We start from the raw sequence: 25,461 nt of genomic DNA, 5'->3' as shown, positions 1-25,461 counted from the left end.
ATCGCTACCTCACTTTTTCCAAGTTCCGTATTTTCCACAGCTTGGAAAACGTGAATGTGAAAATGAACCACTTGACAACAATCCAGGCTAGAGTCATAAAAATACTGTGGATGAAAGGAAGTTTCTGAGTATGTAATTTTACATAGGAATATGGCAAAAATAGAAGGAAAAATTTTACTTTCAGCAAATTTAGAAAATAATCTTATAAAATGTTGGGAAATACCTTTGTTTCTTAGGTTAAGAGCATTCCTCTAAATAACAAATGGCATTTATATGTTCTAGCAAGGGGGGCAAGGATTGTTGAAATGGTTCTATGACTGCTGAACCTTTTTCCAAATATCACATAATCCTTGAAAGTACAAAAATAGATAGCGGCCCCTGAGGATTGGCTGTGGCTGAAGGAAGACATGCAGCATTACCTACGGCTGTTAGTGCTGTGTCTGGGTTGCGGCTTTTGCTTGTTGCTTTACACCCTCAACCAACTTACTGTGTCCTTGGAGCAAGAAGAGACCTGTGGAAATCTGAAAGCCGCAGCTGCTTCCTGGCTCACTGTTAGCAACGTGTAGCCAGAAAAGGGACGCAAAGCATAGGCCCTGAGGAGCGTCCAGGCCGGTCCCACAGCAAGCTTTTCTTTTCATTCATTTATAACAATTTGGGGGCTTGTCCCGGATCTTCAGAACACCTCAAGGAAGCCCCAGAAGAGACCCAGGGAAGGAGGCCTCATAGCTTGATTTCAAGACAGATCCTCATTTCTTTTCCAGGGTTCCCTCGGGTGAATCTCTGAATGGACCTGAAACTCTGCCATTGATAGGGAGAGTGATGGAAAATTGTGGAAACGACCCAGAAAGGTTTTTGCAAGGCAAATGGAGTTGGGTGGCTTGCCCAAGGCCACACAGCTAGGTAATTGTTGGGTGTCTGAGACAGGATTTGAACCCAGGTGCTCCTGATTCCAAGGCCAGTGCTTTATCCACTGGGCCACCTGGCCACCCCAAGAGACTCCTTTATTGAAAGGATAACAGGTTTAATGGATATCTGCTGGCCATGTGGCCTGAGTGATAACTGGCATTGTTTTTAAAGTTTCTGAACTAGAGTTTTGGAAAGCACACTGAGGGTTTTAAAAGAGGGATACTAGTGTTGTAACATTCTGACAAAGTTTGTACAGAATGAGAGGAATTAAATAACCTAGATTGTTAAATTAGTTTGGGATTAAAATATTTTAACACTATTGTAACTTTTGCAAGGAGTGATGTGGTTTGGGATTTTAAACTCTATTGTAACACCTTTGGGTTAAAGAAAAGTGGTCTTGGGTTACTAAGAAGAGAAATACCTAAGTTATCAGGGATGTTTACTGATGTCTTTTGGGGAAAAGCTCTAAATGGTTTTAATGTTAAGTTTAATAATGCTAACAATTGTATTTTTATTTTGGATAGAGCTTTGAGTGCTGGATTCTCTGTGTAAGGTACTCTAAAGTTTTATCACACTAAACTGTTGGGAAATTTAGTTGCAATTGCATTGGTTTAAATGTATCATGTATGGGGTTGGATTCTGAGAATTTGGGTAAAGAGACAAAAGTGTAAAGAACACGGGATATTCATTTTGCTCTTGTTCTAAGGGAAGTGAGATGTTTAAATAAGAATCTTAATGTTTAATGTATGTTAACAATTTATGTTTAATTTTAAAGAAGTCAAGAATGTGGACTTCTCTCTTGCTAACTACAGGCAGCTGATGGGGGGCTCTGAACAAATTGCACTTGTGGGCCCTATTGTAAAGTAACTTATTGATGAATAAGATGTTTTTATCAGTTTTGTGATATTCTTTTGTAACTGCAAAGAGATTATATTTGCAATATTTAGTTAAAAAAAAGAAAGTACAAAAGTAGATTGGGGCAGCTAGGTGGCACAATGGATAGAGTACTGGCCCTGGAGTCATGAGGTTTAGAAATTAGGGACAATTAATTATTACCTAGCTGTGTGACCTTGGGCAAGTCACTTAACCCCACTGCCTTGCAAAAATTAAAAAAAAAATGCTAGATACAAAACAGACTGCCTGAAAAAGAAGCACCAATAAATATACATCAATAAGTTTGCAACTGTGTTATCATTCCTTCCCATCTAATTAAGAATCACACAAAAACTCATAGCAATCTAACTAGAGGAATTTAGGGAAATACATTCCTGGCTATATTCTTTTTATCCCCCAGTCACTGCAACCAGGATTGATAGGCTATTCCACTGATGAACAGAACTTCCCTGGCAAGACAATTACAAGGCTAATTCGGGAAAATGAGCTTTAAGAAAAAATTCTAAAATCAACTTACCTGAAAACTGAAATCATTAACCATTGGAAATGATCTTTCTTATATCTGCTACAATCATTTCAAAAGCTTCACGAATACGTTAATACATCATTATAACTGAATGTTTAAGGTTCAGGTTCCCTGACCCCCTATTTTGCAAACTTGGCCAACATGCCAACATTCCTGCCCCATTCCTGCTCCTGGCCAGGGACAATGTCATGGTGAAACAATTTGGCATCCCCATGGCAAAATAGTAAACAGATCCATTCTTTTTGACTTCAAAAACTCTCAGAGACGAAATGCTATACTTCTGCAGGAGTGCCAGGACTGGAGGCTGAAGCAATGTGCTGGCACTTGGATGGTGCTTTGCATCCATCCATCCATCCCTTCTCTCATGCGCTGATCACCAAGTGCTCAGGACCACCCTGGCCTTTGCTCTCTTGTTCCAGGAACAGAAATCAAGAGAATCAAACTTTCAGTGCCAGGCTTTGGGAAAGAACTTGTGGATGACTTTCCCCCACCCACTTCCCTATAAACTAAAAACTGTAAGCCCCTTAGGTGACAGTGGCCCCAGTTCCATGCTTGCCATAAGGAAGGGTCTAAGTAATGTTTTCCTATCCTTCGTGCATTCCTAAACACGCTTAGCATGTCAAATTCACAAGGGGTTCAATCCATGGACAACTTTTTAAGTACCTCCTCACACACTCAGGTACTGAAAAGACTGAAAAGACATCTATTGACAAGGCCCTTCCATTCTGACTAGATCACTATCCTCAGAATAAAAGCAGCTATTCCTGGCTCCCTCTCACCCCTCCTTGTTTTCAGTGTCCTCTCCTTCTGTCCCAACTGATGGGGAAAAGAAAAGTCCCTTACAGGTACCAGTGTTCTACTATGGAAGAAGGAGTTCACCTGGCAATCTCCAGGTCTGCCCTCCATAGACAGGCAGACCTTTGGATTAACCTTGCCAGGGACCCACAGGAGGGAGGAAGTTGACCAGCTTCTCAGGCCTAAGAAAGGGACTGGCAAGTCCTATCCCTGGAGATTCCTAAGCTATTCCTAGCTTTTCAAGAGAGGTTTTATTATTTCCTGTACTGAATCGCTCAATAACACCCATCCCAAGTAATTCAGTTATTAGCTGGTGAGGGAGGACAGCACTGGACACCTCTTTACCCTTGTTTATGAGTCCTCTGTAGGGATTTCAAAGATTCAGAATCTAGATGGGGTCCTCCTCCCAAAGTACAACAATTGATACCAGGGAGGTGACATTATAGAAAAACACAACAGTCATGGCATTTCCTGGGATAGATTTCTGGACATGGTCACTGTAGGGATCTTATGCATCAAGGGCCCTTTTCTCTCAGTTTTTAATGGTTACATTAAAATTTAAACCGGGTTACACAGACTGAGGGGCATTACATAATACTGACAGCAAAAAAATTAAGAGTATTGAAATATTTCTAAAATGCACACACAAAAAAAAACCCCCAAAGAGTATACTTTTGAAACTAACAAGGAAATTATTATCTCTTTAATAGGAGAAGTTGTATGAAATGGAGGTTCACCATTTCACATCAGAACCTCTTTTTAGATTCTGCTAGGTACATGGAAATAAATGTTCTTTTGTGTGTTGAAGTTAGTATAAAAAGTAAAAATATTCACAAGCAGCAATATCCAACTTTTGAACTTTGCCTGCCAGATCTTCTCTCTATTTTCTTAGGGATCAGGGTAACATCCAGGTCTTTCTAAACATGTCATTCTTAGGGTAACTATCTATAGACTTAAGCATATTAGTTGGTATAATTTCACTTTCTCTATTTAAAACACAGAGGACAAATAGAATTCATAACTTCTATCCCATAAGAGAAGAAAGTTCTGGGGAAGGAGAAAGACACGCACCCAAATTGTTTCAAGAAATAAAAGAAGGAAGTCGGTTTGCATCTTTCACCTGACCTACTCCAGTGACAACATAGCCCAGACAGTAGGAAGCCAGTCCTAGGGTGAAAAGCTCCCGGAATTGGGGAATCAACTGACTGTCAGCAGAGACAGAGGCTAATTTGTTTCTTACACATCATTCAGCTTTACTGTAAAGAGCATTAAGTAAGCCACCAGAATAGTTACCGTGTTTCTGATTGGCATCTTCTTGGGTTCTGGTGGCACATCTTGTGGAACAAATTTCACTGGTTCTTTAATTTGCCTCCGAGATCTTTTGGTCCCATCCGGTAGGGTTTCCATGGCAATATCCGCTTCCATGTCACTGCTTCCAGCCTGGTCACACTCTGAGCACTGCCTGGGGTGCAAACAAAACCAAGCAAAGTGCTTCAATTCTCACCTTCACCTCTGAACCACCAACCTGTATGTGTGTATGGCCCCATCCCAGGGTGGAAAATGTCTAACCCTCCAGAGAAATGGGTCTCTATGGTTCCAATACATAGTGACTCACACCTTTGAACCACTGGGAAACCTTTTCACTATCACAAAGAGTAGCTCAATCTATATCTACAAGAACAACATAAACATATTTAAAGAAAATTTCCCTTATGTGAGAAGACAAGAATGCACTTCTTTGGAAAGGAGAACCTCTAAGCTGTAGTGTCTTAATTCTAAAAGGCATCCACTGATCCTGGATCTATTCACTATTGCAGTCACTCTCTTTTCCAACTTTACCAGTGTCTAACTGTACAAAAAGTGCTCGAGAAGGCTAACTTCAGGGGAAAAAGAAATCAGTGGCTCATTTTCTAACATGGTGAACATTCCTACTAGAAAATGAAAATAGCATTGCTCCAAGACCAATGAACTCATTAAAGCAGTAGTTAAAAAATTAATTTAACATTAAAATGTAATCAAAAGAGTAGCCAATATAATCGCTATTAGTAAGCTTTTTATTATCAGCAACTAAAATATCAGTGATGGAGATGTTGTAAGTAAAGGTGAAGGAGCTAATGAAATCACCAAGTGATAGTATAATATAGGAGAATAGTATAGGAGAAGAGAAGATGGATAACCCAGGACAGAATCTGAGGGGCACCTATGGTAAGAGGCAGTGATCTGGAGGAGGATTCAGCAAAAGAAACAGAGAAGGAATGGTCAGAGGTAGGAGGAAAACCAAGACTCGGAAGACAAAACCAGAGAGAAGAAATACCTTTTCAAGGAGAGGATGACCAATAGTATCAAAGGCTGCAGAGAGATGAGGACTGAGGAAAGGCCACTGGATGTGGTGTCTAAGAAATTATTAGTAACTTTGGAGAGGGCAATTTTGGTGCAATAATAAGGTCAGAATCTGGATTATAAGGGATCAAGAAGAGAATGAGATGAGAGAAAGCAGAGGAACAATTTAGCTACAAAGAGCAGAAAAGAATAGGATGATAGTTCATGGGGATGGAACGATCAAGTAAGGGTTTTTTCCAGGATGGGGGAAGACATGGACATGGTTGTAGGCAGCAGAAAAATGAACCAGAGGGCAGGAAGTGATTGAAAATAAGAGAGAGTGAGGATCACAGAGGGGCCAATCCATTGGAGGAGATGGAATGGAAGAGGATAACTTGAGCAGGCCACGGGTTAGCCTTAGTCAGGAATAAGGCCACTCCATCTTATAAGGGGAGTGGTAAGAGAGAATAAAGAGGAGAGAAAAGAGAAGAAGGTTTGGAAGAGCTGCTGTAGAAAGTGGGACATGAGTGGATGGATAATGGAAATGCGATAGGAGTGCTACAGAGTAGTGAGGGTCTAATAGAGGTTGTGTGCCATACATTTGCATGTGATTTTCTCCACTTTCATTCAACTTGATAGGAGCCTGATGATAGGTATGAGGATTTGGTGGTCTGTGTGGTGCGAGGTGGAGAAGGCAGAGTCCATGACCTAAGTAATCACCAGAACTAACAAGTAATTCTCTTTTTTAATAGCACTACAACTACTGTTCTTTCTAGACTGTTTCCTTTCTCCCTTTGAATTTTTAATGGACCTGAGCTTCTTGTTCAACTGGAATTCCTTACTAGGTCACTATCTATTCATTCCCTTTGCCCCACGTCACAGGACAAGTTGAACAGAGCTAAGTGAGCACTTTCTCGGGACACACTCTAACAAACCGGGTTCATGAGTCGAGCCTGACTCACACCTCAACGGAAGGAGTGCCTTTGAACTTCTTATGTTAAGTAGACAGCAATGGTTAAACTCTGCCTAACCAGAAGCCAAACAATTGGCTTGTTTATCAACAGTCCATCAGGTTCATTCATCAAAATTAGTTTTTTTGGTAGAGTTTTTAAGCAAAAGAAGAAAAGGACAATAACAAATTCTTCACAGGAAGGTTTTACTTGGGCATGAAATGAAGAGCTGAGTTCAATAGCAAAAGGATCAACTGGAACATCTGGGAAATTTGGGTATTACTGTTACTTATAGAACTGGTCTTATAATTGAAGGCTTTTAAAAAAGTCTTCTTCATAAAAGAAAAATTAATTATTTTCACTGAAATATTCAAATATTTTAGAAATAATTTAACATGGATTGAAATTCAAAGGAATTTCCTACTAATCAGAAAATCCAATTAGCCAAATAATTATCTATTTAAATAGATCCTGTTGATAGCATGGTTCAACAGTTTTAACAGAGCTGCCTAGATTTAACCCAGATCATTTTTACAGACCTGGAAGGGTCCCAAGACCCAGCTGAATAACCATGCTTTCTCCAATATTTCCCATCAAGAGCCATCCTACTGCTAAGGAAGGCAAGTTCCCCAATGGAATCACATCACATTTGGAGACGGGTCCCACTCTTCTCCTGATCCATATTTAGATCCCGTTTTTGACCAAGTCCAACAATTCAATCCTCTCTTCTAAGAAGTATATGAAGATGACTCCATGGAGCCCATCTCCCTGTCACTTTTTTCTCAGGCACAACAACCAAGAAGTCATTTGGCAACACCATCTCAAGATCATTCAACTGGCAGAGGGTTCTGCTGTGAATTCTTTCAGGTCACCAATATCCTTCTTAAAACATGGCGACCAATGGGCGGTTAGGCGGCGTAGTGGATAAAGCACCGGCCTTGGAGTCAGGAGTACCTGGGTTCAAATCTGGTCTCAGACATTTAATAATTACCTAGCTGTGTGGCCTTGGGCAAGCCACTTAACCCTGTTTGCCTTGCAAAAAAAAGCCTTAAAAAAAAACAACATGGCAACCAAAATTGAAGCAAGTATTGACATCAGATCAGAAACTACCACAACAGCATCCTGCTGATTTTCTGTAGGTCGTTCCAATCACTAGGACAGTTTTCCAATAAAACTACTGACTAGTTACATCTCCCCATCTTGTGCTTGATTATTTGATTTTTTTAATATTAGTATAAGATTTGTCCCAATTAAATGAACTCGTACTAGAACTGGCTCAATCTTCTAGGCTGGCTGCATGTTCGCCATCCACCCTAACTTTACGGTGTCTAGAATCCCGATAGGCATGCCACTTATCTAAGTCACTGAGTTAGGCTCCCTGACAGTGGACCCAGCACAGAACCAGGGAGGAATCCTCCAAAGGCTTTTCATTTAACTTGTTCCATACCCACCTAAATGAACCACTTCTTTGGCCCTGGAACTCATAAATCATAGACACGGAAGGCTCTCTGACCACCATTTCCCATGCTAGTTGTTCAGCAGTCATTTATTCAAATATCAGCTGATAGTCACCAGGATCCATTTTCTTCCAATTCTGGGAAACTGGACATTGATGATACTGCCGTGATAGACTCACAAGATCCTAGCTCTAGAGGTGGCAGGGACCTTTTTTAAAGGTCATCAAATCCAACCCCTTTTATTTTGCAAATAAGGAAACTGAGGCATGAAGTAGACAAGTGACTTACCCCCAAACACCCAGTCAGTAAGTGTGTAAAGCAGAATTCAAACTCAGGTCCTTTTCACTCCATGTCCAACACTTCCTTCAGTTCTAGCTGCCCAATACTTTTATGATCTTTCAGAGATGACCTGCCTGCAGCTCAGATAGTATAACTGACAGTTAACAATAGACTCTCTGTGGCCCTATTCTTCTCTAGCTCATTTCACCTATGAGCAAACTGAGGCAAATGAAGTGAGGTGACGACCAGGGTCACTCAGCAAGGAAATGTCTAAGGCCAGATTTGAACTCTGGTTTTCCTTACTCCAGGTCTGGTGTTCCAACTACCACCTCACCTATTTGCCTTAGATAAACCGAACCCACTCCAACTGAACTCAATTCAGACAGCCACTTGACCATTGACACAAACTGTCTCCCTACTTTGCTTGGGATTCCACTCCATCTCAGTTGGCCCCTTTTAGCCTAAAGACCACAATCTACAGCAGAGAGGACAGAAGCAAAAAGAGAGCCAAGGGGTTGTGTCTTTTCCCTACAACTAGGACCACTCCCACCTAAATTTCTGAGAGCTGCTGTAACATCTCTTTTCCTCATAATGACTAAAATTCAAATGATCTGAGCCTTGTCCTCATTTTGCTGACTCAGCAAGTTTTCATGGCTTCAGTTAGTCTTGACCTTTTGTATGCCACTACTGCGCAGCCAGGGCACACTTTTGAATTCGTTCTTCCTTCTGTCCAGGTCTTTTAAAAAATATAAACTGAAGGATAAAATCCTTGTGCATCTGTAACAGTGTCTCTCTGAATTCATCTGAATTGTTCAAGTCTTAAGAATTAGCTTCATCTCCCAGATGGCTGGACAGACGCGGACGGACACACACACACACACACACACACACACACACACACACACACACAGTTTGTATCTAATGGTAACTTTTGGAGGAGGGGAAGAAAATAATTTACATGATAGCTTTGTTGTATATTTGGAAGATACAGCAAGTTTTACATGAGAGATTTGCAGTTTTATGTGCAATCATCTTTTTTACTGTACTGTGTGTTATGGAAACATTTGTTTTGTTCCCTAAATTTTCCTCCTCCTCCTCCTCCTCCTTCTCCTTCTCCTCTTCCTCATCTTCCTTCTTTTCATCTTCTTCTCCCTGCCTCCTCCCCATGGGCCAGTACTTTGGGGCACCAAGAGAATGGCAGTCAGGTCTATGGAAGGGGCCAGGACTGCCATGAGTAAGGTGCATCTTCAGGGGAGGGCCTAGCCCCAACCTGGGTATGCTCCATTCAAGCAGGTCTTCTCAGGTTCCTTATTTCTCTCCTTCATTCTGGGTTTAACAGATTGTCTTTGAAAACATTCAAAAGGATGCAGGCGTCAGATGAGGAACTAGGGGACTCAGGAGAGTGGAGTTTGACAAAGGGGCAGACCCAGGGAATGGTTCTAATGATGATCACAGACAGCACAAGTCCCTTCCACTCTCCCCAACACAAACTTCAGAGTCCTTAGAAGATCGAAGACTCTCCACTCCAGCCAGAAATGGGGTGGCAGATGACAAGGCAGTTCCAAGTTGGAGAGCTTTTACTGTTGGTGGGTCGGGGAGTATGGGACTAATAATAGTGATGCAAAAAAAGGGGAAAAGACAATAAACAGATCATAAATGAAACATTTTTTAAATACACCAAAGAGAATAGAGAAATTTGAGAGACATGCAACTCTATGCTAAATCCCAAGTCTTATCAAGGTTCACCCTTTACTAGAAAAGCATCTTCCTGTTCTGTTCACATTTGCTGACATTGAGGAAAGACATTAGAAATAATGAAACTCCTCCACAGTCAATGACACCAGAGGGGAGAGAACAAATGGATCAGGGACAGCCTAGACTAGGCCACTGTTCACGGGGTGATGTCATGACTTGTGCGTGTATGAGTTAAAGGGAGGTGGAACTGCAGCCCTCAGCCTCTCTCCCAGAGCTGCCAGTCTAGTGGCAGGACCAAAGCCATGGGCACTAGTGATGGCCCGGGAGGTAGAGCAGTCTCTGATGTCTGACCATGCACTCCCCAAAGCCAGCTTCAGCCACCTTACTGGCCACGGAACAAACTGCTCTCATCTACCCACTTTGCTGCTCTTCATGTACTCAGGATACCAATAGGTCTGAGGCTTGTGGGGTCCCCTTAACCTGGCATAGCCCCATCTGCTAAGAATGTTACCTGGGGTGTGGCAACTCCACAGGCCACAACTTCATGGGGGACAGGTGGATACTGAAGTAGAAGAAGCAGGACACTCCAAGGACTAAGACAGAAAGGGACAGACAGAAGAGGGAAAGTGCATGGGATTCTGGGCTGAGGTTGCCAGGATGACAGAGGCACTGCCTGCCTGGAGGCTCACAGGGCCCACTTCCCAATAGGACATGCTGAACCACAGCCAGGAGTCCCATACTAGAAGGGGCCATAGCAGCCCAAGAAGCAGAGCCAGGAAAAAGCAGGTGTACTGAATGCACATCCATGGAGAGTCAACGGAAGTCTAGGGCCCCAGAGGCGTTGGGCAGGTCAGGGGTCACGAGAGCTGTCACCAGCCGGTGGAGTGGACCACCCAAAGTCTAGCACCTCACCAGCTTCAGAAGGGGGAGTGGGATGAAGAGGTGGCCATGAGAGGGAAGCCTGGAAGCAGGGAGCACTCCCCCAGAGGAGGTGCTCACCCCCAAACTCAATGGAAGAGACAAGTCCCAGGCTATCAAGAGAGAACTCCACCCAAGAAGTACATGTGCCAACTAGGGAAGGAGCTAAAGAGGGGAGGAGGACAGGTGGGAAGCGACAGTCCAAGAGGCAAAGGGAGGAAAGAGCAGGACATGAACAAGCGGTGGTGGGGTGGACAAGGACATGCAATCTGAGAGTCCTTGTCATCGGAAGCAATGCAATCCAGGACTGGCTCTGTTTCAGAGACAGGACATAGAGGCCTCTCAGGATCAGATAGAAGCGCACATATGGAGTTCTTGGGGACCAACAGAGTCGAGCTGAAGGATTCCATGCAAAAGTTAATGAAGGGAATAGACAATCACTTTAATGAGCAGCAGGGAGGAGGGGCCTTCTACGGATCCTGACTCTTTGAGGAAGCCCTGTCTATTTGATAGTTTCTGTTGAACTTGAAAAATTCCCAGAGGCAAACCCAGAGATGTCAAGAACATGATCAATACAGTTCAATTTCTCTGGAAACAGAGAATCTTCCAGAGCAGTCTTGAACTAATTAGAAGGGAAAGCTAAGCTTCCAATCCCAAAGGCAGCTGAAGCGTGAGATTAGGACATCTGCAAGAATGACAACTAGCAATGGACTCTGGTTTAGCACCCATCATCACAGGACAGAAAACGAGGCAGCCCTGTGCCTCCCTCCAGGCATGCCCCACCAGGCTTCTCCCTAGGTCAGCTGGTCTGGACTAACTTTCTGATACCCAAAGAAAAGGGCGACCCACATTTCCTTCAGAGCAGCATCCAACAATTGAGAGACAAGTTAGGGAGATGACTATGGAGGAGGTTTGAGGTGCTAACCCTAGAGAAAAGGGAAGGGGGGCCACAAGTCTGGGGGCTGTCTGCAATTTTGGAAAAGGACATCAGCCTTTGTTTTACTTCATCATGACAGAGAGCACACACAGGGTGAAAGGAATCTAGAAATGTCTGTCAGGTAAAAACAAAACATCCTCAGTACACTAAAGCAAACACTGAATTAGAGAATGACCACAGTCAAAATTCCTCCCACACTAATGCTCCCATGTGGTGGATTCGAGTTCAAGTGGATGATGCCCTTTCTTCAGTCTCCAGAAACCTTAACTCCATGCCAAAGTCTAACTGTAGTCAGGCCAACACCACAGGGGACCTCAGCTTTGGTCCAGGGTTCCTGACATACACTACCCATTGGTCTGCCCACCTGAGGCCTTCCGCTGCAGAGTTCAGTCCTAAATAAAAAAATGGGCATTCCTACAGACACAGTCATGGTGGTCTCCTGCCCCACTACCACTCACATTCCTTCAGTATCTCCCTCTGTCCTACACTACCCACATACAAGTCATGGCCCTTCCATTCGCGCTCAGCACTGTCCTCTCCTGGGGAAAGACGTCTGTACCAGGTACCCGCACTTCCTCCCTTCTCTGCAGCCCCACTGATCAGCCTACACCCCTCTCTTTGTAGCGTTTTCTCAAGTCACCCTTACTGTCCTCTCTGCTGCCTTGGACACGGTCCCCAACTCCACCTGAGTGATCCCTAGGTTCTGCACATTTTCCCAGGCTCTTTCCTCTTGCTCAGGTCACCCATTCATGCTAGGGTCTCTTGCTGATTCTCCCCAGTTTCTCATCCCTATCTCTCACTTTGTCACTAGTGGTTTTCAGAAGGTTCCCCCTGAGATGGTGACTGAGAAGGGGTCTTCTTCTGACTGCCTCTACAGTTAGGTAGCTGACACATAGTTTGTCCTTCATAAAAACTCTCTGACTCAGTAGGAGGGGAAAAGGGTCTTCTGGCAATTGACTGTAGGGAGGAGGTGGCCCTTCTCCCCAAAGCCATGACCACAGAGGGTTCAGGGCTTGTCCAGTAGTCTCCCACAAGCCCCTCAGCAGCAAAGGACTCTGATTTCTCAATCTCTTGCATGAATTCCAACTCCACACAACACTCAGCAGGAGCCTAATGCCTGCAGCAGTGACCTAAATGAACTCCCTGGGGAGGTGTTCCCAGGAGTCAGACCTTCTCCTCTCCCTCCCCAAATGACACCTGAACTTGGTAGTAGCTCCTCAACTTCAGTCAGAGCCCCCAGGCCTCAGTCCTACATTGTGGTCCTCATTAACCCCCAGTTTTCAAGTCCTCACTCTTTCTCCAGCTCATTTCTTTTTCATTCTCCTCTTCATCATCCTCAACCTCTCTTGCTCTTGCCTGGATTTCTGTAATAGCATCACATCTCTTCCATCACTAGTCCAGAAGACACCGAGGCAGAGGAAGGGATAGAAAAACACAGTAGAATGAAATAGGAGCAACAGTCAACAAACTTGAAGTAAGCAAACCTGTCGTGAGTCGGGGATGACCCAAGGGCTCCAGAGTTCTGCCCTCATGAAGGTGCCAACAGGCACGGGAGGAATTCTCTGGGGTCTAGCGATCTCTTCAGTTCCCCTTTCTATCCTGGCAGGTATCTACCAAGTGAATCCTTATGGCTTAGGGTCAAGGCAGCTTCCAAAAGCTCTGGAAAGAGGTTGGGGCCTTTACATGCTCCACATACCCTCGCCAGACACTCATGAGACTACAGCTCTCTCCAGGCCTAGTTTGAATGCCACCTCCTCCACAAAGCCCTTGTCTGATACCCAAAGGAATCTTTGGAAACTGGCGGCAGAAAGCTTCAAGCCGACCACACACCTTCACTTCCTTCTCTTCTCCCAGAGGCATCTGGGTGGGCTATCATCGATCCAGGCTATCATCTATCCGGGCTCAGCGCCCTATCCTGGAGCCTTGTCACACAATCCCAAATGTCTGCTAAAACTGATTACTTGCCATAATTATGAACCACTTCAGAAACCTCAAGGGGATTATTATAAATTCTTTTGCATTACAAGGAACTGTAGCTTTCTACCCTTTTTAATAAAAAGCAAACTGTCTCATTAGGATTGAAAATGTTATCTAATAAATGTATTACTACATGAAATCTTGAAGGAAAAAAGAATGATGAATTCAGATGATTATTTTCTTTATAGAGAAATAGATAAAGGAAAGTTTAAAATATGAAAGAAATGGAAATCTCTGTTCTCTAAGGTGACAAGGTTAAAAAAATCATAAAGTCAACTTAAGATAATAGAGCAAAATTATTTAGGCTAAAAGAAAAGTTTCATGGAAAAGTTCAAGAACACATGCTGAGAAAGGGACTGGGGAACTTAGGGAAACAATGACAAGAAATGGCGAGCCCATTTTCAAAAAGAGTGAGTAACGGTAGAGTTGAAAACAGAAAATGTGTGTACGTGTCTATGGATGGTAATTAGCACAAAAACAAGCACATATTTGTAAACATACATGTACCCACAAACACTGGTTCTGAAAGAGCTCCCACCTTACTCACCCCATCACCTGCAAGATCAAGGCTAAGTAAAGCCAACAAAGAAAAGCAGCATTTTTCACAGTCTCCCAAGGCTCCAGAACCCCTGACCCAGGTGACTCCATCCTAATTCTCCCATGGAGCAAATTCTGGATCCATCCGAAGCATGCAGCCTGCCCCCCCCCACCAGCAGCAGGGCTAGGTGGGCAGTGCTGCTGCCTCATGGATATGCTAAAGGCAGAGAGGCCAGAAAACAATCACTCATCACCATCACCATTCACAGCATACCCAAAGGTTTGCAAAGTTCTTTTCACATGGTTAATTCATTTGGTCCTCAAAACAACCCTGGGGAGGGGGGTGAAGTGACAATGCCCAGTTTACAGAAGAGGAAACTGATAGAGAAAGAGGTGAAATGACTTGCCCAAGGCCATACAATCGAAGAGTCTGAGGCCGAATTTGAACACATCTTCCTGCCCCCAAACCCTGTGGCTCTCTCCACTGTGCCACCCATGTGCCTGTGGGCAGCGGGCACCTGCCAGAACTGGGCCTGGAATCAGATAGACTTGAGTTCAAATCTGTCCTCAGTCAATCCCTGGTTGTGTGACCCTGGGCAAATCACTTAACCCAACTGCATAAAACTGGAGAAAAATGACAAACCACTCCAGTTATAAAACCCTAAGGCTAGTTGGTCCATGAGGTCATGAAGAGATGGATAAAAGTGTCAGGTGTGAGTCTACAAAACTCATCTGGTCTCAGCCACTGTGAAACCCTGTGCAAGTCACTTAACCTAGTTTGCCTCATACTCCTCATCTGTAAAATGAGCTGAAGAAAATGGCGAACCACTCCAGTCTCTTTGCCAGGAAAACCCCAAATGAGGTCACACAAGAGTCAGGCACAACTGAAAAACAACTGAATCACCAAAAACTGCCTACATTTACCTGTGGCACATCTCAATATAGCAGAGTAAATGCACACAGAATAAACATCCATGAAGGTAGAGATAACCCCTAACCTCTTCTTTTGCCTCAATTGGCCATCTCCTGCTGCCTCTCATGCCCCTGGCACTTTTATCAATCCCCGTCTGTCCTCACCAGTAGCTGTTCTTGGTCTTTCTGGGCATCCGTGTCAGAGGCGGATCCAGGCAGCCCAGGTGATAATGCAGCTTACACGTGTCACACAATAAAAGGAGATGCTGATCGTGGTTCTTCTTACAAATCCCACAACTGTGAAGAAAGGCAGGAAAAGAGTCTTAAAATAATAACCTACTCAAAGATATTCAATCATTTCTAAATACATTCTAAAATGTAAAGTCTTCCAAAGAATCCTTTCTCCTTTTTATGGGTCATTGCCTTAATTATCCATTTTTATGGCTTTCTTTTAGACAACAACCATTTTCTTCACATTTGTGTGTCAAGAACTAGTCATTTCCATCAAATTCTCAGTCCAATGGGTTTTTCAATGACCAGTTCAAAAGCTTAACTAATGAATTGTTATATACAAATCCTTCTAAGAAAGGCAAAAGTATCTGTTCCACTTAGCTTAGGGAGTTGAAATGTATACTTGCCTTAGATTGATTTCTTAGTGATGAATAAGAAAAGGAAAAGAAAATCCAAAAGGTATAGAAAAATCTACTCAATTCTCTTATGGACAACATACAGGAAATCCTTCCATATCCAAGGGCCATCTTCCACAAATATTTTACAATTTGGAATTTATGATAAAAAATAATTCACAGATATCTGAAGACAATACTCAAAATAGACACAAATTAAAAAAAAAAAGACTGACATATAAACCAGTCATTACAAATTATCAAGTGAAGTTTTAGAAGACTCTAAGACGTCAAACTGCCCCTCCTGCAAAACAAATGGAAAATATTTCCTTAAGGGGAAGTGATTATAAATAGAAATCTAAAGGAATTCTAGCTGAAGTTTATCAGAGCAAAGGTAAAATTTACAGAAATTGGTGTGTGTGTGTGTGTGTGTGTGTGTGTGTGTGTGTGTGTGAAAGAAACTGAAATTTCTTTTTTATTGTTAAAACAATGTGAGCAAAAGCTGTGTCCAAGTCCTTACTTTGATCAAGTGATCCAGTTTTCCAGTGCTCTCAAGGTCAAAAAATAAAAGTTAGAGAAAAGTTCCCACTTAGATTGGTATTAGGGGACAGCCATGGAGCTAAAGGGTCAACCAAACCAGAAAACAAATCACGTGATGGCATTTTCTCTCAGTAGCTGATGGTTCTCTACCAAACCCTGAGTTCCCAAAGAAGTGGCTGAATGGCTTCCTGCAGATCTCCATCAGTTCTGATCCTGCTGGGCTTCCCAGGAAGGCCTTCCCTGCCAGTCATCTCCCAACAAGGTAGAAGTTCAGCTTACCCCAAAGTGATCCCCAAAAGATGCACTTTAACACAGCCTGGTCTCCCTTCCCTGGGCTATAGGAGCCTCTGAGCTAGGGAGCAGCTTCCTGTGCACTAAATGACCCACTGCACAAGTCAACAGAAAACACAAGTATGCTGGACATTATGGCACAGAATAAAATGGAATGGTGAGTGTGAAAGGTGATGGGAGTGGCATCTCCTGCCCACCTCAGGGCCAAGTGCCACAGTCTACTCCTGGCCAGGACCAGGACAACACCAGGACATCAAGACCCACCCCATCCCATCAGAACTAAACACTTGCCTATAAAGGACAGCCGGCAGGGTGGAGGTCTTTTGGGCACCGCCTTCCTTTTTACTGGGTTTTCTCTCCTTGGGTGCTCGCAAAATGGCCGGGATGTTCAACTTCTATGGATGTGAACAAATGCAATTTATAGGGTTTGAAAGAAGATCCCAAGCAATTCTCTTCTCCTCAGTGGACCAGTGATGGTCCTCTAGCTACACCCCATTGACCAGGGCAACTGTTAGCCAGCTGGTCTACCAGCCACCATGGAAGTCCCTCCCAAGCTCAGCATTGGCCTCCTTCATCCACCTGCTGAAAGGGTTGTCCTGGTGGGGGGGGGGGCAGTCAGGGAGGCCTCTGAGTCCCATTCCGTAAGGATATTAAAGAGACCCCTGGCAGACAAGGTTATTTCCCAGAGGAGGGTGGAAAAGAAAGAAGGGAAAGACCTGCCTCTGTCTGACAAAAGAGTAGAGAAGCCATTTGTCTGAGTTGTGCAGACATTCCTCAAATGAATTTGAAAAACAATCTTCTTGGCCCACATTTTGCCCAAAGATGGCCAGTCCCTCTCTGGACTTTTCCCCAGACCACAGCCACCTCTCCAGGTCCCATCTCTGCCCACAGATAGAAGCACCCAGGGCAGTGGTTCCTGTGCTCACACAGAGAGAACCAAAGAGAGGTCCAGATGCCAGGACAGGCATCTTCATCTCCACAGATCCAGGAAAGAGTCAGCTTGGCAGGGGCAAAGAACAATAGGAAGACACCCATTTCCATGAATTCTACCTTCAAAGCCCATCTGGGACAAGAGAAGCATCTCCTGCACCTGGCTTGGAGACTCAGGGCTATGCTCTTCCTCAATGAAAATTATTGCAAATACATCTGTTCCTAAAACAGCTGATCTCCATTCAACTCGATTGCACAAAGAGGACTCTGTCCTCCTTGAGCCAATGGTCAGGGATGGTGAGCACCACAGCCCTCCCTGAGCAGTATTCCAATCCTAGTTAAGAAAAGGAGCTTCCCTGCCATGGGTAGTCCAAAAAGGCCAGTAAGGTTCCTAATGTCAAGTCAGACGAGCAGACAGATGAGACCATGTGCTCCTGACTGGGTGTTCTTCCTTCTGCCCTCCATCCCTAACACAGGAGAGAAAAGCCAACCTGTCAAAGGGGCCCAAAGAGCACATGGCCCTACTGAAGGAGCAGGAGAGTATATGCCAGGATCAGCTTGGGCCTCAGCTCTGGCTTCATCACAAGTGACAGGGCAATCAGTGAGTGCAAATGGAAGAGTTCTACTATCACAACAAGAAAATTCAGCTGCAGGTTCGGGGAATCATCGAGCTCTTCAGACACTGCCATCTGAAACCATTACTCCCTTCACTTGGACCCAACCAAATCAAAGCTGACAGATGGACCAGAAGACAATTCCTAGAGAATCATCTCTGATGCCATAAGAAGACTGGGGGAATGTCAGAGGGGGATGGCAGAGTATCACCTACCTGTCCAGTGATTCTGCCCAGTAAGGCCCAGATTCCTTGTCCTTCATTTCGCAGCTTTCCATTCAGATTCTGGAGTTCTTCTAAAGATTCACACAGCTAATGAAAAGAAGGGAAGAAAAAGTAATCAAAGAGACACAAAGAGCTCCCCAGGCAATGCAGGGCTGCCCAGACACTATCCCAGGTAACTGATTTACTTTCTGGTCTGGATCTGGGAGCTCTCCCAGGATGTGGGAGGGAAACTCTACCCAAGTAGGCCACAGTCTGAAAGCCCAACCTGCGGGCCTTGAGAAATTAAACAAGTGAATTAGGCCTTCCAGCACTTGAACTCAGGCCAGGCATTATTAAATGTTCAGGGATGACTGTATCAAAAAAAAAAAAAAAAACAGCATTTCAGTTACTCAGATGGAAGATGCATAAGAACACACCAATGCGGCTCTCCAATGACCTATAGGTCAGAGCTCTCATCAGAAAAGCATAAAACTACTGCAACTCCAGAATGCCCGATCCTAGGGGGCATACCATGCAAGTGGAGAGGAAGAGACAGGTGCCAGAGGCTGAATGGATGAAGGAAACATACAGGGGTAGAGAGAGGGAGAGGGGGAGAGGGATAGAGAGACACAGACAGAGGAGCCAAGTAGGCTGTTGGAGGGATGGGCCTGAGCCACTGTCAGAAAAGCCGGGTTCTCAATAGAAAGTGCTGGGAACTTTGGTGGCAGCAGGCCTTCCATCAGGTCCTCCTCACTTGCTGGCTTACTCTCCTACCTCTATGATAGCCTGCCTTCTGGCTTAAAAGAAGTTGAAAATCAAGGACAACATTCTTTCATCTTATTTTAAAATGCTGTTAAAATAGGATTCAAGTTTGCTCATTGTGGATTCTGCTTCTGTATTTTCCTAAAGAAAATTTCAAGTGTGAGAGCTCCATTCAAATCCAGAAGAAAATGGAAATCAAATAAAAGTCTTCACATATGCTGTAGCTGTACAAATAAATGTACACATGTAATCCAGATCGTGACAGGAAGGCAGTGGCTAACGGTTCTAGAGTGTACTCGGGTTAGTGAGTCCCTTCCTGCAGACCACCTCACTGACCTCCCAAGCACCCTGGGGGAAGCCTGGTGCTACTCTTAGCTTCAGTTTCCTAATGAGGAAGTAGGGGCCTAAGTAAGGTCCCTAGCCAGTTTTTAGCTAGTGTCCTGCGGACTCTAAGTCCACTGCTCCAGGCCTGTGATGCCCTGCAGTGCCCCTCACTGCCCATGTGCCTGGTCATGGTATTCCCTCACCTTATTATACTCCACATGCAGCTTCTCCTGTTCGTTTTCTAGCTTATCCTTGATGTTCTTCTGCTCAGCCATATTTTCCTGGATCTGAATCATGCGCATGTTTCTCTCTAGTTAAATGAAAAAGACATTTTGTTAATTCATAAAATAAAAGTCAAACATTAGTAGAAAAAGCCAAATTGGCCACTCTCCCCTGACCTGAGAGGGCAGCCAGACATTTCCAGGAGGCCTACTGCAAGTCTTGTGCAGCAACAGACCAAGGAGGAAATGAAGAAGGATGAAGGAGGAAAAGGCCCCTGGAAGAGGAAGCCTCTGGGGGTTGGGTTATGGGATGTGGTGGCAGCTGGGAGACCTGTCTGTGCCTGATCAGACCTCAGTGTGGCGCAACTCCTCCATACTGACCAAAGTAGTAATTCACAAAGTCCGCTGTCAGAGCCGGCTGCTTGTGCTTGCGCCGCCCATCCACGCTGGAGCTCGTGTCCGACGTGTCCACAGGGAAGATGTCGGTGCTGATGCCCATGAGCTCGGCTTTACGCATCAGTTTACGGATGGCCGAGGCACTGCTGGTCAGAGGCCGGGGCAGCTTTTCTCGGGGCACCCAGGCCTGAGGTCTAGTGGAACGAGCCAGCTCTGCCTTGGCCCGATACTGCTGCAGCCGAGCATTGATTCTGGCCTGGGAAAGAAAGGCCTGCATGTTAGTCTGCAGCATGTCAAGGCAGAATGGAGGGAAAAGGCCTTAGAGGGAATGCAGAGACCAATTCAACTCAGCCAAGACCAATGAGTGACCTACAGGGTAGTGGGGCTCCCAATGAGAAAACTGGAGCTTTTTCTGTCTTCAATGGTGGTCAGTGGGGAGGAGCATCTGCAAATTGGGGAGGATGTGATGGTCAACTGAGGGGATCCCCAAGCACTGGCTGGGCCATCAGGAGGTACAGAGGCCGAGGACAGCTGGGGGCCCCCATGGAAGTGGCCCAATGCATGGAGGGGGACACATACGGTGCAGTGCATGCAACATTCCAACATGTGTCTATTATATGTGGGTAAAAAACTTTCGGGCCACAAGGATGTCCCTCAGCTCTTGGCTCAAACTCTCCATGGTGCCCACTGCAGAAGGAGTAAGAAGAAGGAGGGGATTTCTCTGAACCAAAAACTGCTTCTGGTCCTTGGCGGTGAGCCAAGAGATGCCCTCACACCCAAGGCTGAGCCCCCAGCCTCAGCACCAGTCCTCCCCCTCCTAGGAGGCTGGATCAGCTGCCCCACATGGGTGCTATCCTGGCAAGATAAAAGGGCAAGTCTAACCACAACTGTTCATCAATTCTCCGGATAAAAAGGGCCCCACTGAACAAGGCACCCAGCATTCCCTAGTGGCAACTTTGTGCTGGTTCACTCCTGAGAGAATAAAAACCTATTGAAAGTTTAACCTGGGGGCAGCTAAGGTGGTGCAGTGGATAGAGCACCAGCCCGGAAATCAGGAGTACCTGAGTTCAAATCTGGCCTCAGACACTTAATAATTACCTAGCTGTGTGGCCTTGGGCAAGCCACTTAACCCCATTGCCTTGCAAAAACCTAAAAAAAAAAAATTAAAAAAAAAGTTTAAACTGAAAACCTCAAAAACCAAGTGGAAGACAACAAATGTCACCAAAGACTTTCCAAAAGCATTCTTTCCCCATAAATTGTTAAGAGGTTCTGAAATAGGCCTAAGGTTCTAGGAGGCAACCCAAATGCTTGTGGAGGCCCTTGAGACTCCACCATTCTCAGAAGTACAAGGTCCAACCCAGAAAGAATAGGAAGAGGGTACCTGGGCCTCAGGGGAAAGCTGTTTCTCCCTCTCTTGCAAAGACATTTTGCAGTAAGACTGCAGAGCCAAGTAGTTTTTCCTCTTCCATTTTCTGTCAAGTCTGTCTGCATGTTGCTTGCAATAAGCAAAAAATGGGTCCGCTATATCCTAATAACACAAGGAAGGAAAGGAATTCAAGGCATTCATCTCAAAAACCAGTAATACAAATATCAAGCGACACAACATGTTGGCAAAACAGAAAAGTATCATCTGAAGTGGCTAGCTACTACTTTTAGATGCATTAACACAAAACTCGGTTTCTGCTGAATGTTACCAGAGACGAATTATTTAAAGAATGACTTAAAGGCAGTCCTACTTCAACATTATGTAAATAACAACTGCAACTATAATTTACATGATTAAATATCTGTTTCAATATGAAAAGTTTCTTTTACTATGTCAGAATACAATCATTAATATTTAGAATGAAAATGATTTTAACTGATTGAAAAATCACATGTGAAATCTTAAAACTATAAACAGATGAAATTGAAGAAACATTTTGGCAGGATGGTAAGCAGAGAAAATTGAGCTGCTTTCATTTTTTTCCCCTCAAAAACTGATTTAAAAGGACAGAAAGGCAAAGTGGCCCAGTGGGAAGAAAAGAGTACAAGAATCCAGGGGACTCAGACCCAAGGTATAAGGGGAATGTGGTACAAGTCTGCAGGGTCCTCTACCCACCACCTCAAAAATCAGGAGAGGAACCAAAACCCTCCTACACACAGATGAATTTAGTTTAAAGTTATAAAGAAAACCATAAAGAATCATAAAAATGAAAGCTACTTTCCAACTATTTATAATCTTTTAAGAATCAATCACTTTTAAAATGCATAATTAAATATTTTCAATTTCCATAACAATTCCATCAAAAAGTTTTAACAAAAAAATTGTACATTTATAAAAGTAATAATTCTGTAAAAGGCAATAAAATACCAATATATGTAAACTGACCATTTAGTAAACAAATTCTTAAGTTATAGCTTCTTTGGCATGTGAAAGGAAGGGCAGCCAAGCCTCTATTGGCCTATCTCTTAATCATAGTAAACAGCCACCATCATTTACATACCTTATCAAGGCTGATTGATGCATTACACCCAATCTCATAGGGGTCTCCAAACCAACTCTTGAGGGGATTAATGCAACAGGAATCACCTCCATTACACAGAGAATAAAACTGAAATTCAGAATGGGTCACTGACCTGCCCAAAGTCATGGAACTGGCCAGTATCAATGAGAGGATTTGAATACATGCTTTATCAGAAAAAGCAAAAAAAGCGCCCACAAGGATGGCCTTGAAAGCTGCAGATGGATTGCAAATGGAAAGCAAATGGTTCAAACAAGAGTTGCTGCTTTGAGGGCCTCATTTTCTCATCTCCTCTGTACATGAAAGCTCAGAATTTTACTGAGGAACTTAAGCTTCCTCCCAAAGACCCTCAATATCTCCAAATTTCACACCAAGTGCCACAAGCTATCACGCTACAAACTCCCTCAAAGAGGATCCTTTTGGGAATGTTGATGACCGATAACTCCATCAATGCAGAGTCCCATGGCTACATTTCACTAGGGTGCCCCCCACAGACCCGACTGCCAAGAAATCCTACCTACTACAGAGAGGAAGGTTCACACAGAGGGGTACTAAAGAGTTCTTGATTGCATCTTCTACATGGGATCTGGCTAGACAGCTGCCTCCTGAGCCTATCCTCAGGAATCTTCTCTGAGAAACTGGCCAGATGCAAAGGGAAAAGGAAAATTGTCCTTTCTCTTTTCCTGGGATCATTCCAATGCTTCTCTTTATTTTACTGCTGTAGATGTGGGCACATACACCCAGGTACACAGGCATACAGACAGACCTCTCCTTCTTTCAGAAGGCTGTGTATGACTTGGGAGGCACTGTAGTAGCAGATTTACCTTTCTAATTACATTCTGCCTGGCACCAAAATTAAATGCATTAGATTGCCATCCTCAGGTCATGCTAGAGGGGAAGGTCCAATTCCATGAAGCCCTGCTCAGAACAAGATGGACCACTGTCTGTTGGCCCTTTATCCCACCCCCCCCATCTGGCTCTGGGCCTGTACCACCTGGGATACCCCCGGGGATACCCCCCACAGCCATGCTTTTATTTCTCTTATCTCCACATTCAAGTCAGGAAGTTGGTCCTAGCGTGGCATTTATATTCAGTAAGGCACTCTGAGGCATCAGGCTCTCAGCCAATATTTGTTGGTGTATTGTTCTTCGTGTTTAAAAAACAAACAAAACAGCACAGGATTTAAAATATACTATATTAGGCCAGAAAGAAAATATGAGAAGAAAATTTCCACCCCAGACTCTTGCAAAGGAGGGAATTCCACAAGTGCTATTCATTACATACACACACACACACACACACAAACACCACACGTTCAGACTTTCTCACTACATACATCGGTTTTGCTGAGTCTTTCCTAACTTAAAAAATGCTAGTTCTTATATGGGATGGGCCTCTGGGAGGGAAAAGGGAAATATTGAGGAAAACAATATTACTATTAAAAAACAAACATCAATAAAAATTCTTTTTAAAATTTAAAAAAATTTATTCCAGGCAAAACAATTTCTAGACTAGGTCCTATGTAAAAATTAACTGCTCTATCATAATTCAAATGCATTCCTATGATTTTATCACCTAAACAGAAATAAGCAGGTCACAGTAAACTGACTTTGATGGTACTCGACAGAGTGAGTCCACTGTCCATAGCCCATACCCAGCATTCAATTTACTGACTGGTATAGTCCATGTCATCACAAACTGGCTACCCCTATATTAGCAGTTTTCACAAATGATAGTAAGTGAATTCATGTCAACATTTTCCACTCCAATGCAAATTCCCTGTAATTCTGTATCTAAATTCCATCTCAGATGAACAGCATAGCAAAGAACTGCAAACAAAGGGCTAAATGAGACCATGGCACATGAATGTAAGGAAACCTTACTACTTACTGCACTGTGAAATGTGAAGAATTCCGAGGATGGGAAGAGATGGTACAGATTGAAATAAGCCAGACCAGGAAAACAATCAACAACATGTCAACAATAGGATGAATGGAAAGAATAGCAAAATCAAAACGGAATACTGTATTATGATAACCAGGCAAAGTTCCAAAGAGATAGGAGAAGGTAACTTATTTTGGAAAGCAACCTGGAATTATGCCCAAAGAATAAAAAACTATGTACTTTAACTCAGTAAACAAAGAAGTTTGGGCAGAAAGGGAAAAAAAACCCTACATGTTCTAAAATATTTATAGCAGCTCTTTTAGTGTTGGCAAAGAACAGGAAATGGAGAGGATGCCCAACAAGTAGGAAATAGCTCATCAAGTTATGCTATATGTTTATGATGGAATACCACTGTGCCCTAAGAAATGATGAATTGGTTGATTTTAGAAAGGCATGGAAAGACTAGCAGGAAATAATGAAAAGTTAAATGAGCAGAATCAAGAGAATATTGTGAAGAGTAATAGTAATATTTTTAGAGAAATAATCATGAACAACAAAGCCATTCTGAGTATTATAAATATTCAAATGAACTACAAAGGACCTCTGAAGGAAGATGCTCTCTACCATCAGAGAAATAATTGATAAATTAAGTATTCATGGTGTGACTTTACTTACACATCTACATCAAACGATGGTCTTCCCTAGCACCAGGCTGTGAGGGATGGAGGTTATAGTAGTGAAAAAAACTCAGTTATGTAAAACATCTTTTTTTTAAAGTTCTACTGATTCTTCTTAGGACACTTTATTTCCCAATGCGGCATCACAGTAACACTCTCTAGTATGGCTCCTGTTTGCAAATGCCAGCAATCAATGTCATGTAGATCCTTTATTTCAGCCATGATTAATTTCTGACCTGAATGGCCAGTTGTCTAGAAGAATATGTAATACTGGCATCTGGCATTAGCCTTCTGTCCAGAGGGCCAATACATAATGCTTGTTGTTATGTAAGAAATTAACTTCATTTTAAAAACAAAATCTGGCCCTCTGATCTCAGTGAGAGAGAG

The 25,461-nt window shown here is 43.5% G+C and overlaps 1 protein-coding gene and 1 long non-coding RNA gene across 7 annotated transcripts in view; one reads left to right on the top strand and one right to left on the bottom strand.

Moving 5' to 3' along the window:
* PHF14 (PHD finger protein 14) overlaps positions 1–25,461 on the bottom strand; it is a 258,656-nt gene that overhangs the window by 180,689 nt on the left and 52,506 nt on the right. For all 6 annotated transcript variants that reach the window (XM_074195391.1, XM_074195390.1, XM_074195388.1 and 3 more), the window contains exons 8-14: positions 21,391–21,537; positions 19,995–20,265; positions 19,596–19,702; positions 18,319–18,414; positions 16,851–16,954; positions 15,268–15,399; positions 4,415–4,583 (exon numbers count right to left, since the gene is read on the bottom strand). In XM_074195391.1, the coding sequence (XP_074051492.1) occupies positions 4,415–4,583; positions 15,268–15,399; positions 16,851–16,954; positions 18,319–18,414; positions 19,596–19,702; positions 19,995–20,265; positions 21,391–21,537 (1,026 nt within the window). The remainder of the gene's footprint in view (positions 1–4,414; positions 4,584–15,267; positions 15,400–16,850; positions 16,955–18,318; positions 18,415–19,595; positions 19,703–19,994; positions 20,266–21,390; positions 21,538–25,461) is intronic.
* LOC141494318 (uncharacterized) overlaps positions 16,765–25,461 on the top strand; it is a 39,206-nt gene continuing 30,509 nt past the window's right edge. Inside the window, exon 1 of the long non-coding RNA XR_012470400.1 lies at positions 16,765–18,499. This is a non-coding gene — a long non-coding RNA (uncharacterized LOC141494318). The remainder of the gene's footprint in view (positions 18,500–25,461) is intronic.

This window comes from Macrotis lagotis, chromosome 7 (assembly GCF_037893015.1).
Source record: "Macrotis lagotis isolate mMagLag1 chromosome 7, bilby.v1.9.chrom.fasta, whole genome shotgun sequence".
NCBI classification, from domain to species: domain Eukaryota; kingdom Metazoa; phylum Chordata; class Mammalia; order Peramelemorphia; family Peramelidae; genus Macrotis; species Macrotis lagotis.
Note: the sequence above shows the minus strand (reverse complement) of the source record. Positions and strands in the feature narration are given on the sequence as shown.